General features: G+C 42.2%; 1 protein-coding gene across 1 annotated transcript in view; it reads right to left on the bottom strand.

Annotated features, from left to right (window-relative positions):
- The window catches only part of FAM13A (family with sequence similarity 13 member A), a gene marked incomplete at its 5' end in the record, with an annotated part of 135,167 nt that overhangs the window by 33,083 nt on the left and 86,944 nt on the right, over positions 1–15,140 (bottom strand). The window contains 3 exons of the mRNA XM_082482901.1: positions 1,803–1,989; positions 4,825–5,004; positions 6,629–6,673. Coding sequence (XP_082339027.1) covers positions 1,803–1,989; positions 4,825–5,004; positions 6,629–6,673 — 412 coding nt within the window. The remainder of the gene's footprint in view (positions 1–1,802; positions 1,990–4,824; positions 5,005–6,628; positions 6,674–15,140) is intronic.

Raw genomic sequence — 15,140 nt, 5'->3', positions numbered from 1 at the left:
ATGAAGCCCTATTAGTAAGTGCTAAGGTGCAGGTTATGTCCTTTGATACTCCAAGTAGGTAGTCTAATTTGGGTTATTATTTGAACCGTAAAGATGCAGCCAAAAGAAAGCTAAACCATCGCACATCCTGCTGGCAGTGTCTGAAATGCAAGTATGAAATAAGCACACTCATGAAAACTTAAAAAGCAGCCTTTGCTCTTCCAAAAAGAGTAGCACCGTGCTCTCTGCAAGCTGTTTCATAACGATGCTCCCAGTTGGCAATCCCACTGCGACACTTCCTCTAGCAAAGCAAGCAAGAACCACACTGATGGTCATCTTGGTCAAAGCGCTTTTTGTGCAAGGTTAGTCCTTTTTACGTTTCTTTTAGCCTTTGCCCCTTAAGAGATCCAAAAATGAGGGGCAGGGCAAAGTCCAGTGGACACAGGTAAGTTTGAGGACATTTCTCCTGGGCATGTTTTAAGACTTCATGAATGTTATTCAGGTCCACAGCAAAAGTGGACACTTTCTCAGTCTTTCATTTCCCAAATCCTGAGTCAAATTCTCATTTACACTTAAACTGCTTTACACTCCACAGGTACAGAGAAGAGGTGCAGAAAAAAGTGTAAGCACTTGACCTTTGCCTATTTTAAAGTCCATTGCTACAAGCAAAGATGCTAAGTGAGAATGTGTCTATATCTCTGTGCTCTTTCATAAAGTATTACATGAATAGGTTACTGATATTGAGCACTAAACCTAATCACAGCCTACAACTTTTGGCATCTTGCCTTCTTTTTATCACAAAGAGAAGCCAAATCTGCGCCTCTCTAGAATCTCTGTGCAGAGTAAGAGCAACAGGTCATTGCAATTTGGTGACCTAAACAAAATGAGTCCCAACACAATGTCACGTTAAGAAGGAACTCACTCACAGCAGGCTCTAAAACTTAAACAAGTACAACTGAAGGAAATGCCCTACAGCTCGGAAGGACAGTCTTTTCAGACAGCTTTCACTGTTACTAGTGACCGGGTAATTCATGCCTGCTGCCAGGCACCAGGACACAGCACTTCTGCTACCGTAAGCAGACTTTGCGTTGAAGCATAGTACAGTTTTGCAACTGCTGACACTATAATCAGTGTCTGGTCTCGTTGAGAGGGAAGGAGGGTGCATTAGTTTTATTCCACAGCTTGTAAAAGTTGGCAAACTGTCTTCTACTGTGAAAGTCACACAAGAACACACTGGGCAAATTCTACAGTATTCCAGATTTTTAGGACGTTATATCGGTTTCATTTACCTCCTCAGTAAAAGGCAGCTACAGGAATCATCTTTTGGACCAACCCACTGCAAAGTGTTCTGCAAACTGCAAACACCACAGTAACACACAGGCTTTAGGGAAAAGGCATAAAACACCTTTGTCATCTCATTATCAAGAACTTTGCAGGAATATAAAAATAAACTTGACCTAAACATGTGAACCTACATCTGAGGTTCCAAGGTCCTTGCAAGACTTTTGAAAGACTAGGAGAAAGACTTACTTCTTTTTTCTCTTTCCAAAATGCTTTGTTGAATTCAGAAGAAAAAAGAAAAAAGTTGTGTAAAGAGAAAATCACTATGGATGGAGTAAGAGGATCATAGCAGAAATACGGCTTCTCATTTGCCTCATCACAAAGGTTACATGTGTGGGATCGGTGTTCCCCATAGTCCAAAATAGACACGCTTGTACTGTAGGTAAAAACGCCTACCCAAGGGAACCAGATGTGCACTGAAATAAAAAAGACTTTTTCCCGCCCTAGTACTAGGTGTCAAATAGTACAGCGTGCCAGCTTACCACAGGACTGTCCTGGTTGTCATTAAGCTCGGAAAGCTTGGTGCTGGATTTCTGCCGTTTTGGTTTATTCCTTTCACTAAGATATCCGGAGCTGTTGTCTTGTAATTTTTCTACTTCTTGAGCAGCTAGAATACAGTCTTCAAGATTGCTGAATCCAGAGGGAATGTTTTCTTTGTTGACGACTTCCCTACAAAGAAAAGGGACATTACAACAAGAGGTTGTATAAAAAACGCTCCCGCTACATTTATGGTAGCAATAGAGAAATGCATCATGCTGACTGGTGCAGATCCGGCAACATCTTCTACGCCCTATGAAACCAGTATCTCTGGTTCCTCCTACAGCAAACAACACACACTGTGCAATGCCAGATCCCGCTGAGGAGTGAAAGCCAGGTGTATATACCTCAGGTGAGAAAGCTGTGAGGATCAATGGTTGAGACTTGATTCACTTCCCACTAAAGCCAACGCAGAGAATCCCATTGACTTCACAGGGAAACTGGACTAGCTCCTGGCTGTTTGTGGTACTTTTCTAGAGAATATGCAGCATTATTTCCCTTTGAGACACGTGCTTCTAATTTAGAAAAGTGATTCACAGCTGCGGTCCAAGGATCTCCTTTGGTGCATGACACCGCATAATCAGCCCTCTTACTCATATTCTCAAATGCAAGAGCAGGATCATGGTGCCTTGGCCAAATACTTGATTCCTATTTGGGAATTACACAAAACAGAAAAGGGAATGAATCTCTGCAACGGCAACACAACTGCTAGGACAGAGGACTGTTCTGCTATGTTGGGAAGCGAACGGGACAACTAGCTTTAAGTCGTCACGCAATGCACTCGCCGGTCTCTCTGGGCTCGCAGGGGTTTGTGCATGTTTTCCAGCAGCCTGGTGTATGGCTTATCTTGCCCTGCACAATTAGCCTGCTGGATCCATCGGCACGCAGCTTTCCCTTCACAACCTGTTTAGTAGTCTTCCCTCTACTTTGTGCAATAATGAAGATGCACATACATAACACATCACTACATTATGGGAACAGGAGAAACACAACGCATTTCATCCTTCACCATTTCACCCCGCCGGAGGCTAAAGGCAGGCTACTGGCACTTGGCATTGAAACCGGAATGTTTGCTAACTGTTTTAAGCGTGGCTGCCTTACACAGTGCTGGGAGACTCCAAAATCTGCTTTCACAAACAGCAGGAGGACTTCACTAGACTTGCGCTAGTGTGACAAGAAACCAATTACTGTCTAGTATCCAGGTAGTGCCAACATGACAAAGTATTCAGATCAAAAACAAAACCAGAAAATTTCAGTGATTTTCTAGATGACAAGTCTCTAGGTTTTGTTGGTGGAAGAGAGATACAAAGAGGTATTGTAAATCTATGATTAAACTTCTAAAATAACACATTTGCCTTTGTGGAAGTTTTTACAACTCCCTGAGCAGACCAATTACACGTACATAGCCTGTACATCATGTAGACGGCAAAGCCTGGGAGTTCATGTATGTACTTCTGTGATAAACACTCTTCCTAGTTGAAGTCCCATCTTGTGACATTACAAATCCTCTTGTGATCCATCACAAGGCAAGGAGATGAAGTCACTGACAATTAAAACAACAACTTCAGAAAGAAGTTTTGAAAGGAATTGTCAATTTTGATAATTCACCCAAAGAACCTCCAGCAACCTGACCTAAGGGAACCAGGGAAAACAATTTGAAACCTAGCCAGCATTCAAAACTTCCGATGAGCTTTAAATCCTTGGCTCCAGCTTTACGGACCGAACCTGAACAACTGTGTCAACCTTGTCTAAAGGCAGCTCTGTAATGCAATGTTGAAAAAAAGCCCTGCAGCACTATATGCTTCCAAACACGTACACTAGCCAGTCTCTGACCTACTTACCTGAGACGCCTGTCAGCGGGGCTACTAAACAAGAAAATCTACTTCAGAGCTGCTGCCAGATACTTTGGTGCCTTGCAAGTGCTAATTTCCCAGTCCATTTTCACAGCATACGCTCACTCACTATGGAAATGGCTTTTATTTTGTAACTATGGATTTTTTTACAATGTTAACATTGACACAGTTTGGGAAATAGCATGACTGCAATGTTAACACAAGGCACCTGCATAAAAGTGGCTTCGTATAGGAAGCTGCAGACCCAATAGGATCTGGGGAATTCAGCACCCAGGAGAAAGCAACGAGAGACTAGATGCTTATTTTGGAATCTAACTTGAAAACCTAGCAATCCAAGTGAAGTATACACATTCTTTACAAGAACTAGTGCTGTGTTAAAGCTAGACGTATGCATAAGCACTGACAAGACTGTGGACTTTCAAAGTCTGTAGTTAGTTTCTCAAAGATAGCTATTCCTTGGGCAAGGTTGTGGTGGTAATACATCTGTACCACACAAAATATGCCACACGTAGAGGAGTATGAAAGGAAAAATAGGTATTACTTTTACTCTTTGACGGACATATAATGAAATTCACCACTAAATCATGTTTAAACTTTGTGTAACAGGGTGAATAAAAATTCTTAAATTTGATTAATCAAAAAGAAGAGTTTTCCACTTTCAAACTCCCAGGCTTCCTCAATAAACCCAAACGTAAGCTGTGCCTCCACATACAAAAGGAGAACTTGATCTCAGTTTTTAAGACAGTCTGAATTCAGAAAAGCATCTAAACCCAATGTTTTTAATTAAAGAAAGTTACAGGCAATGGGGCCAACTGCTTGGGGATTCCCACTAAAGCAACAAATACTGCAATTAAACAATTCCAAATACTGTAATTAAGAACTCTACCATACCTTGTAAAAAAATGGATTCTTATCATGGTTTGCCCCACTCCATGACCTCTAATAAACTCTACATTTCCCAGCTCTAACTGATGCAATGGAGCTCTGCACTTTCAACTCCGGGCAAGGGCCAGCGCATTTCATCACAGAACTAAGTATTGCCTTTGATAAGAGGACATGACTAGGGTACACTTAATCAAATATACTTTCCAAAACAAAGAAATCAGGCTCGTACATGTCTCTGTTTCTCCGGGCTTCCTCCTGCTCTTTGTGCTGTCGCCTCCTCTGCCTGGCAGACACATTAGAAGAGGCTGAAGATGTTCCCGATTCAGAGTCCTCTGAACTCTGGCCGCCTGAGCCATGAACATCAAAGAGATGCTGCTCCACGGCTGAGCGGATTGTCTTCTCTAAATACCTGTCAAGCCGAAAAATAAGGTCAATTGAGCTCAAAGACTTTGCGGAGCTCCCTCTCTGCAACAATAAATAAAGCAAGGGTATCTCCGTGGTTTATGTTTTATTACTATGGCAAGGCAGTATAAAATGTCCGAGGGCTGTGACATCTCCAAAGAGCTAAGCCAAAATCTTCCGATACCCTGATGTTCAGGTTCCTCAGAAGAGCTAAGCCTTCCCAATTCATCTTGCCCTTTTTTTTTTTTTTTTTTTATTTCTAGGGATGTTTGAACCTTCAGTAAAAAGGCTGATTTTACTTACTGCAACTATAGACTTTGGCAGCTAATTTTCACCCTCCACTTTAATAGTCCTTGCCCTGACAAAACTGTATTTGATACCCAGCTGTGCTGACACTGGTCAAGTCTCTTGTGCAATCTGAGCTCAATAAGGCAATGGATCATCCGCAAGAAGGTGATTCACTGCTGTCTCACACAGGGATGAGAACACGCAAACAGTACCTGACTACAAACTCCTCATATGCTTAACTTGGTGACCAAGCACAGATTTGGTTCCGAGTTCATGCTGGTTTTGCACTGTTCTTGTGCCATGAATCCACCCACAGTCACCCTGGACTTACACTGGTGTGAGATCACCATCACACCCACTGGCAGTAAGAGGGCATCCACACAAGCCACAGCAAGGGAGCCTCTGCAGTTGTATCAGTTAAAGATGTGAGACTACTTGAACTTTCAACGCAACCAAATCTCCTTCCTTTTGGTACTGAAATTTTCTTGTAATATTTCTTTCTTTCGTTCAACAGAGGAAGTTTTTATGGGCAAAATCTAACTTTTTTTGTGTGTGAAAAGATCATTCGGAAACACATTTCTGTACATCCGTGTTTCTTGCAATGCTTTAAGTAGTCTGCTGAAGAATGAGTTTTTCAAACATGCCTTTCCAAAGTCCATACACAGCTTCTAGTGCTTTTTCCATAATTGAAAAAAAAATATTTGCAGGATTTGCTGGTTAATTTTCAAATGAGTAGCTATGAGTACGGGAACCTGTACCTGGGCTAACTTCTCCAGAGAATTTACAAAATTTGTTGCTAAGCTGCTACAGTTGTAAGTCTGCTGAGACTCCAACAAGTTCCTGAAAAAGTCAAAAGATCTTAGCAAATGAAAAAAACCACATGATTTAACTTGGCAAGAATGTCTGTGTTTCACATATTGACAAGAATCAGTTTTGCAAACCCATTAGCCATTGGGAATTTCCAGCTCCAGCAAGGGAGCCAACTCGTTAGCTCTGCTGCTCCCAGCTATGGCAGTGGGGTCAAGCCCCATCCTCTGCTGAGATGCAACTGGGTGCAAACAAGAGCAAGAGGATGACACAGTGTGAATGGCTTCTCTAAATACGTAAGTTCTGCCTAACCAAAACATCACAGGCACAATCCAAGGAAAGAACCAAGGGCCTGGGAATTTTTCAGGAGGAAATGATTTATTATCACTGCAGATGCTTTGGTTTGGGAAACACTGTCTTTTTTTTTTCGTTTGTGCAAGAACAATCCTTAAAGAGAAATCAAAGAATAACCAGCTCTTTTAAAAAGCTCCAATACATGAAAAAGGTAGCTATGAAATTGTAAGAGAGACACTTACTCTCCTGTAGCAGGAATGTTGTTACTGACTTGTGATACGTGAGCACTGCGTAAAAGAAAAAAAGAGGAGAAGGTTAGATCTAATTATCACAATAAGGTCTTAAAAACCCTTGTTGTTTGCAGCACTAAGATTTAAAAGTCTGAGTTGTCTCAACAATTGCATGCGCATGCCACAAGCTTTCCCCTTAAGGAATTTTCTCTCCCATGGTGACGTGGAGCATTTTGACAATGCCAATATCCTCAAGAATTAATTTCCCTGTCACTCCCTTGCAGTGGCCAAGGTCTAACGGAAAGTATTTCAACTTCAGCATGTTGCAGATTTTTTTGCTTTCTTCTGAGCTTTCTGCCACTGCAGGTTGTTTTAGCCTCATCGCAGAAGTCCCTGCCTTTTGCAGCCAACTTGAAAATGTATACATTCTGAAAGGGGTCTTAACATTTAAGAATCTTTCAATCTTAACAGAGGACAAAGGCAAACCACAGGCTTTGCACAGTTCTTCTCTCCTGCTGCTCTCTGATATTCGTGTTCTTTGCTTCACATTTTTAAAAATAAAATTTATGCTCTCTTCTTTCCCTTTTCCTTCAGTCTGTTTTCAGGCTGAGGAAGAGCTGACACAATTATAGGTGTCATTGCTTGCTGTTCAAAGCCCTTCTGAACAAGCTGACGTGCCACCTCACACAGCTGTCACAGCTTTCCTCCCTCTGCACAGGGCCAGATTCAACCTGGCCAAGCTGAGTCCCGTCCTGCCCCCTTTTCCCCCACGCTGACTCAGCTCTGCAGATAAGGTGACACTTTTTGCCTGTTCATCACTCCCGTGATCTTCTTCAAATCAAGTAAGCTACAGCCTAGGGGTTTCATTTGGATTTAGCAGAGGAATTGGCTGTACGATGTGCTTCCTGCCAAAACAGCCATTTATCACCTTCAGTCTTTACCAGTTTCTCCCAAACCGTTTCAATGCAGAAGAACTAAAACCAGCCGACTTCCCTTAATTAACCAAAGGTTTCCTGTCTGCTTCCCTTGAATATTTCGCATTTCCCCGTATGGATCTAGTGCTAGCTAAAAAGCTACAGCACTCTCAGATGATAACCACTCTGTGGCTTCGCTGGGTTTGAGAGTCACTTGCGGCAGAGGGCAGGTGACAGAGGACGAGAGCGGTAAACGAGGGGCCACTACAGCCAGTTCAATAAAACCAATGAAACAGCCTAACTCCTGCCGTGAAGTAGAAACCCCACAAACACCCAGCTGCAAATCAGACTCACAAGATGCTTCAGCTTCCTTCGTCTGAGTCAGTGCAGTCACCTTGGTGTGTGTAAGGAAAGCAGTGTGCCCTAACCACACATGCAGCCCTTCCTGTCCCGGTGTCACCCGGTGCTCATCTCCAGCCCCGGCACAGGACCCTGGTGCGGTGGCACAGCATGAAAGCAGTCACGGATTTGCCAATATGTCCCACATTACCCAAGCAGCTGTGCCGTTCAGACGATTTCATGAACACAAGACGTACAAGTAAGTATTACTGTATTTTTTATTACAGACATGCAAGTCACATACAGACATTTCCATATAGGAAAAAAAATATTCAAGATTCCCCCTCTTCCCATACATAACATCTTGACTATTAACTACCAGATGGCTTTGCAATTCAAAGTGCGCATTTCAAGCATCCTACTTGCTTTTCTGTTCACTTATAAAATGTTTTGCCTCTTCCCAGTCCGAAACTATTTTTTAAGACCTGGCCTCCCATGGGAGATGGGTTAGCAAGCAAGATGCTAGTGTGGTAGTTTAAACCACATTATAAGATACAATTCATGTGCTGGCTACCATTCCTACATGTGTGGGAGTGAGTATTGTATCAACTTTCTGTAACATTTATATGCAATCCGTACTGAGCGGGGGTGTCTTTCATATCACACCTTTCTTCTCTGTTTTTATGTCAGGAAAGTGGTTGTGGAGAGGGAGATAGGATTGTTTGGATTCTGTTTTTCTTTTTAAAACATCCCTAGGATGTAGGTATATCTACCCATGAGACAAGACAGAAAATCTCGGGAAACAGCTCTTCCCTGTATTTCCAACAGGATTAATACCATGCAAAAATCCAACCTCCTGGTTCACATAAACCTAATGAAAGGCGAGGTAGTGTTCGTGCTGTTAACTCCATCTGAGGTGTTCAAGGCCAACAGTCACTATCTGCAAACCACTCGCATCATAACTGAAAACACACCAGCTTCTTTACACAAAAAGTAGTAAAAAGAAGAAACAAAAGATAAAGCTGAAAAAATATCTAAGTAAAATGCCAAAATTTTTCATAACTCCCCAATACATTCTGTAGTTGTCTAATTTTCGGTTGACTGTGTGCTTTACTGACACCAATTCAGTTTTAAGTCCATTAATCTTGCTAATTCACAATGACGCATATCTGCCTAACAGTTACTTTGTGGTATCTAGAAAAGCACTACTCAGACAACATAGATTCTGTTAGAAAGCCAGTAATATGGTGATTTTCAAACTACTGGCACATAACAAAGAAATATGTATACAGCTACATGTCAGCTGAGTGGATGACTACAACATGAAGCTCTGACATTCTGATTTTATTTGCCTTCTAAATATGTCTTCCTTGTATACTGCATATAACTTTATTCTTAGCCTTGTGATATTTTAATGCTTTTATTAGCCCGTTCTCAATAAGACGGAGATTTTAAATCAGAGTTTTTTTCAGATACACTGAATTTCTTTTAATTTCACAATTGGTAGCTTTCCTTGCTGTTTCATTTTGAAGCTTAATTCAAATGCATTGCTAAATTGCTTGATTTACTGCGCACCAACTTTTTTTACATCAAGGAAGTTCACATCCAAAACAAAGAGCGGAGGGGAGAGAGTTACACAGTTGTTTTAAGAGTCGAGCCTGCCCAGGACAGAGTGGGAGGCGCTGGAGCGCAGTAGCAAACTCAGGGAACGGCACAGCCCTGTAAGGATTTCACAGCCCAGAAGAGCAATCAGGCAGGCGGGGTGCACCCTGCGGGGTTTTCCAAACTTCTTGGGTGGCAAAAGTCGCTCCGATGTTGGATTTACGCTCCACGGAGCAGGCGAGGTGAGCCGTGCCCAGAAGAGCCCTCTCGGCATGCCCGCCCGCGCAGGCAGCTGCCTCGGAAGAGCTGCTTTGCTCATCCGGACAACGGGAACTCATGTTCAGTTAATTATTTTCTCCTCACGTCTGCTCCATTTCACTGATACGTATGGTCAATTATCTCCATAGCTAGATTGTCTTTATTAAATTATGCAGCTGCTGCAGAGCACGCTGAGAAATGGTGACTTTCGACAGAAATTAAAGGTTCTCCTCAGATGACAGAAAGCAGCAGGAGAGTTTCCCAGTGCTGGGAACTTTTACTTTCAGAGAGCCAGCCACAAAACCTGCATTAAAGTACACAGCTGTTTTAAGTGCTACACACTTCGGAACTGGCTTCTTATGACCCCTGTGCTTTTCCTTTGGGGAAGTCTGACCTCTAGCACTTCCCAGTGCTGTCTAACTTGTTTACCAAAGTCTTTTGCTCACTTTCAGAGGTGCCCCATCAGCTCTGGATAACGTCTTGCTTCACACATAAGGTAAACTCTTACTGCACGGCCTCTTCTCCCATTTCATTTCAACCTCAAGTATAGGAAGGTGGCATTTTCCACCACCTTTAAGCACATTAAATCTCCCCTACCCCTCTAACTAGTACTTTAGGTTTAAAAGATATGCACTGGAGCGAGAATTATCTCATGCAATACCTGCACCCTGTTTGGTCTGCAGCGGGCATCTCGTGACAACAGGCAAATAACTGAGTTGGGTATCAAACCTCCCCTCCTGCTTTTTTTCATTCAAGGCACTATTGAGCAAAATGTATTAGTATCCAGGTATGAAAAGAGCAAAGTAAGAACATCAACCAGAGAAAACTGACTTACTGGCATAGTATTTTCCCAGATTGGGTTTTTATTTATGAAGTCAATGAATTAATTCCTGACCATACTTAATGGCCTAAATCATAAGCTATATGACTGGAACTAAGGCAAATCATTGCGGAGTTTTATTATGATCCATTTGCTTTATTCAAGAAGCAAAGCTATTTTTTTCCCGTTTTTGTCTTTTTTTTTTTTTAAGCCACGCACAACAGTAAGAAAGCCTCAATAGATGCAAAAAAAATTTTTACCATTTTGCCATTCCAGCAAGATAGAGGACGTTTAAATGGCTTTGACATTTCAGATGGGAAATTTCTGAAGTCATGCCAAATCTATTTTTCCAACCTGTGACCTAGGAAATTCCTTTTTCATAGGTATTTATATAGTCTAAACACTGTTCACTCTCCACAACTGTTGCACACTGCAACATGCAATACTGCAGACTCACGTGGGATCTATTTTAAAGCAACTACTTCATTTGACACACATTCCCCCAAAAGAAAGATTGTGTCTGCATACAAAATGAAAATAATGAGTTTAAAAATAAAGAGGTGTGCTCTTACTTACTGGGATGTCCCATCACAGAAAGGACACACTTTCAACCTTTTCTCAGCACCTTCACACTTTCACAAGCTCGGACCCAATTAATACTTCCTTTAAATGTGATACATTGTATTTGACACTACCTTCTTACTATGCAGAAAACTAACCCCACGAAAAGCAACTGCCTTGTTTTCATCAGGATTCCTGCTGTTTTTCACTTGCGCTGGGATCACCCTGTGCGATGGTTGCACACTGACACCTACTGCTTGGAGCAGAGAGAACCGTGAAGGGAATTCATACATACCACCCAACTTAGCTCAATGAATTTGGGCAGCTCTGTCTGTGCAGGTTCCTCGACAGAGAAGGGAAATGCTCCTCTGGAGGCCTCAGACCCACACGTGAGCTGGACTCTGTGAGCAGGGGCACTCAGCAGCCTTGAGTCTATCTTCTTTCAATGCTGATGTGACGTAGGACATTAACATGCATCACGCAACATAATCGTGAGTAGTAAAAGGGCCCAGCACTCCTGTGGGCCCCAGGAGCTCTTATGGCATGTCCCATACTGAGGAGGAAGCGTCCAGTGGGAAGGGGGCCAAGCAAACTTCTGAGCGGGCGAGAAATGTACAACAAGATTTTTTCAGTTTCTTCAGAAAATTGACCTGAGAACAAGTAGAGTAAAACATCTTACCCAATATCCTATAGGCTGAGAATACCTGACTTGCATTATATAACAAGAGTTGTCTCAGATCACAACTGTTCAAAGAAGAAACAGTCGGCTGTACTGAATACCGCCAACAGGATATTAGTACTTCAAAAGAAGAGAAGTACTAAAACAGGCGAAACTGTCCAGAGCCTTGTGCTGCACTCACGGGTATCTAATGCAATTTTTGGCATTGCTTGTGATGTCAGCTCTCATCCCAATGTCAGTTTAATGCTCTGCATGTTAAGAAGGAAGCTCCACACTACAAAGCTCTCGCTTTTTTCCCCTGTAATATCACCCTGGTTTATCTCAGGATGTAATCATCAGGAAACTCCTCTGAAACCATGTACGTGACTAGTGTCAAATCTAAAGCATATACGCCAGCACGAAGCACGTCTGCAGATTCTGTGTCTTCTAAAAACTCATTGCACATGTTGAGTAGAAGTATGCTTACAGGGAATTGCCGTTGCCAGATGCTGCTTCATTACCTGAAACGGCACACTGTTTCTCAGTACGGATTACTCGGTACAGCTGGCATGCACAGTCTTATTACAGAATTATACCAAGAGCAGCGCTACAAATTTTTAAACGAATCTCAACTCCCTTTACCACTAGGTTTCGTTACAAAAGGTTTTGGAACATAAATGCCCTTCAGGCATGACTCCCTAGAACAATCAATCACCCAGCAAGGTTTTCCTCTTCTTTTAACAGCGCAGAAATCTCCTTGGCTGGTATTGAGCACAGCTGAGTCAACAAATTGTCTTACCAAGGAGTACAGAGAGGGAGAGAATAACCTCGGCCAGCAGCAGGTGAATGGATTCAAACCCCAGATCTCACAAACTGGTCAAGCACACCTCATCCTTGCAATGCCCAACAAAAGAGGGCTCCAGCTACAACAAATTTTCTGTCCAAATTTATTCATAGCCTGTTTGTACACATTTTCCCTTGCATCAGGCATTGTTACTTAACATAAACAATCTTTCCCCTCTGGCTAAAACCCAGACGGAATATGTGTTCTCTGGTTCATTTCTTTGGTAAATAAGCCTTCCCTGCTCTTTTCTTCATCTTGTAGCAGGGTCTGCCCACGTCTTTAATCATCTTCACAAATCTAATGCCATTTGAACGTGAGTTACTGAAACTGTATGAGGCCTCATCTGACTCTTGTACAAAGGCATCCATACTTCCTCTAAGTATACTGAAAATACTTCACTTTATATATCCACTGTCAAGTGGATATACTTCAACTTGAGTATTTTCATCCCACTCCTCCCTTACATCTCTCCACAAACAAGTATGCCCACATCCTTTTCTTCCCTGGTATTTCCATACGCAAGAAACTCCCCTTTTCATGTCATGGATTTTCATTATTAGTCCTGAGATGTATGACTTTATTACCTATGTTATTATTTTTCATCCTGTATCTTATATTTCATGTTATCTTTATATATATCTGTATCGATCTCAATCACCCTATATCATATCTCACTGTCATATATTTTCTCGCAGAGGACACCCCCATCCCATTCACCCCTCCTAAATTTCTGCTATAATCCAAATTCATGAACATGATTCTATTTTATCATGCCAGTGGCTATGAAAGAAAAAAAGCCCATGACACTTAAAGGAGCTTCACTAGCAATCTCCTTCCTCTCCTGCCAGCAATACCTATAGGTGTCAATCCCCTCCCTACCCATCTTTAAGCTCTAATACTAATGCCCATTATCTCCATACAGATGGCATGCTATAAAGCGTTTTGCTGACATCGGACAGATTAGGTATACTCCTTTTCTTCCTCTCTCTGGAAAGCCTTATAAAAAATAATTTGGTTGTACCAGTATCACCTCTCTTGACAAACCTAAGTCACATTTTGCCTCATTTACTACTTACTCTCATACCATTAATGACTGCTTATTCCCCTACAGAGCACCAGTGGTCATTAATTCTGTACTTGGTCGTGATTTGCCCAATGTCTAAAGAAAAAAAAAGAACAAACAAATCCACAACCTCAAATCAGTGTCATTTTAGGAAATCGTGTATTGGTGTCATCCTGACAGTTTGACTTCAAGTTAAGACCTTGAGCATTTGCCTTATTGTTAAAAATAATATCCAGGGAAACATCTCCATTGCTAGCTGGCACGGTACAGCACTGAAGAACCAAGTCTCTGGTTTGATCCAACCAGAACTGGTTTACGGAGGCACACAATGCTCCTTCAGTCTGTCAAAAGCCAAGTATTATGTAGCGTTTGGAAGCCAAAGAGCTCTTGTTTCCATTTAATTAACTTGTTGCACAATTATCTATATGGAACTGCTGTATAAACGCAGCAGTGATTGGTCTGTACATACACATTCATGATTCACTTGAAGGATTACTTGAACAGTATTTCAAACTATGTAAGTGTGGCTGGTAGCAATACAAATAAATTTGACCATCATTTGATGGCTAAAGCTGACAGTCTCCCCTTCCTTTTCCATGGTGTGAAATGCAATTCCTACATATATCATGCACAGCTCTGGGGCAACAATTAGAACATTCAAAGTTGCAGAAAAACTGGCCACCCACTCAAGTTCTCAGTTGTTGAAGCACCACCAATTGCCCAGCCAGCACCAGCTCTCCTGCCAAATTAACTGCACTTGGCAACTGACCTCAGGAGCACACATTTTTGATGTGTGATAAACAACAGCAAGACTTACAAGCTGTTAGCTTTATTTACAAGTAATTGTGTCTCAGTAGTGTTACAAAAGATGCAAGCTTGGCATGAAGCCTTATGTTGCAAGGTGAGCTGCTCCCTCTCTGCCCGTACTAGCCATTTCTTAACTTCCTAACTATGCGTTTATTCCTGACTGTTCCCTTCCTATTTGCAAGACACATTCCCAGGGAAAGCCATCCCTTCATTCTAATGGACACGCTCACGCTTTGCTCCCCACCAAAATATGCCCACATCTCTGTTTACAATTTCCAAACCTGTTTTCTCCCTCTCAGAAATGTCCTGCTTTGACACCAGTTTCTTCAGGTCCGCTCCTCGTTCCCCATCTCCTCAGCAATCCTGACAAGGTCAGCTGAAGAGAATCTCCTTCCTGGATCATCTTTCCACAACCCGGGAAAGTGCTTGGAAGGACAGTTTTAAGCAGAAAGACAAATGGAAATGTAATGAAAGCCTACGATCACTTGAAGGTCACAACGAGCCAGAAAGGAAAAGAAAGAGGGGGGCTATTTTCAATGGAAAGACCGAACCAGCATTCAAACTGGGGAAGACTCGTAACAGGGCAGTTACAGCAGCTACAAAATAATCTCCCAAAGGAAAAAGCAGAACCTTCCCGGGCAGTTTGGAGCTTCTGGAG

The sequence above is a fragment of the Vanellus vanellus genome, assembly GCF_965231255.1.
Source record: "Vanellus vanellus genome assembly, chromosome: 4".
NCBI lineage: Eukaryota > Metazoa > Chordata > Aves > Charadriiformes > Charadriidae > Vanellus > Vanellus vanellus.
This window is presented reverse-complemented; position numbering and strand designations above follow the sequence as displayed.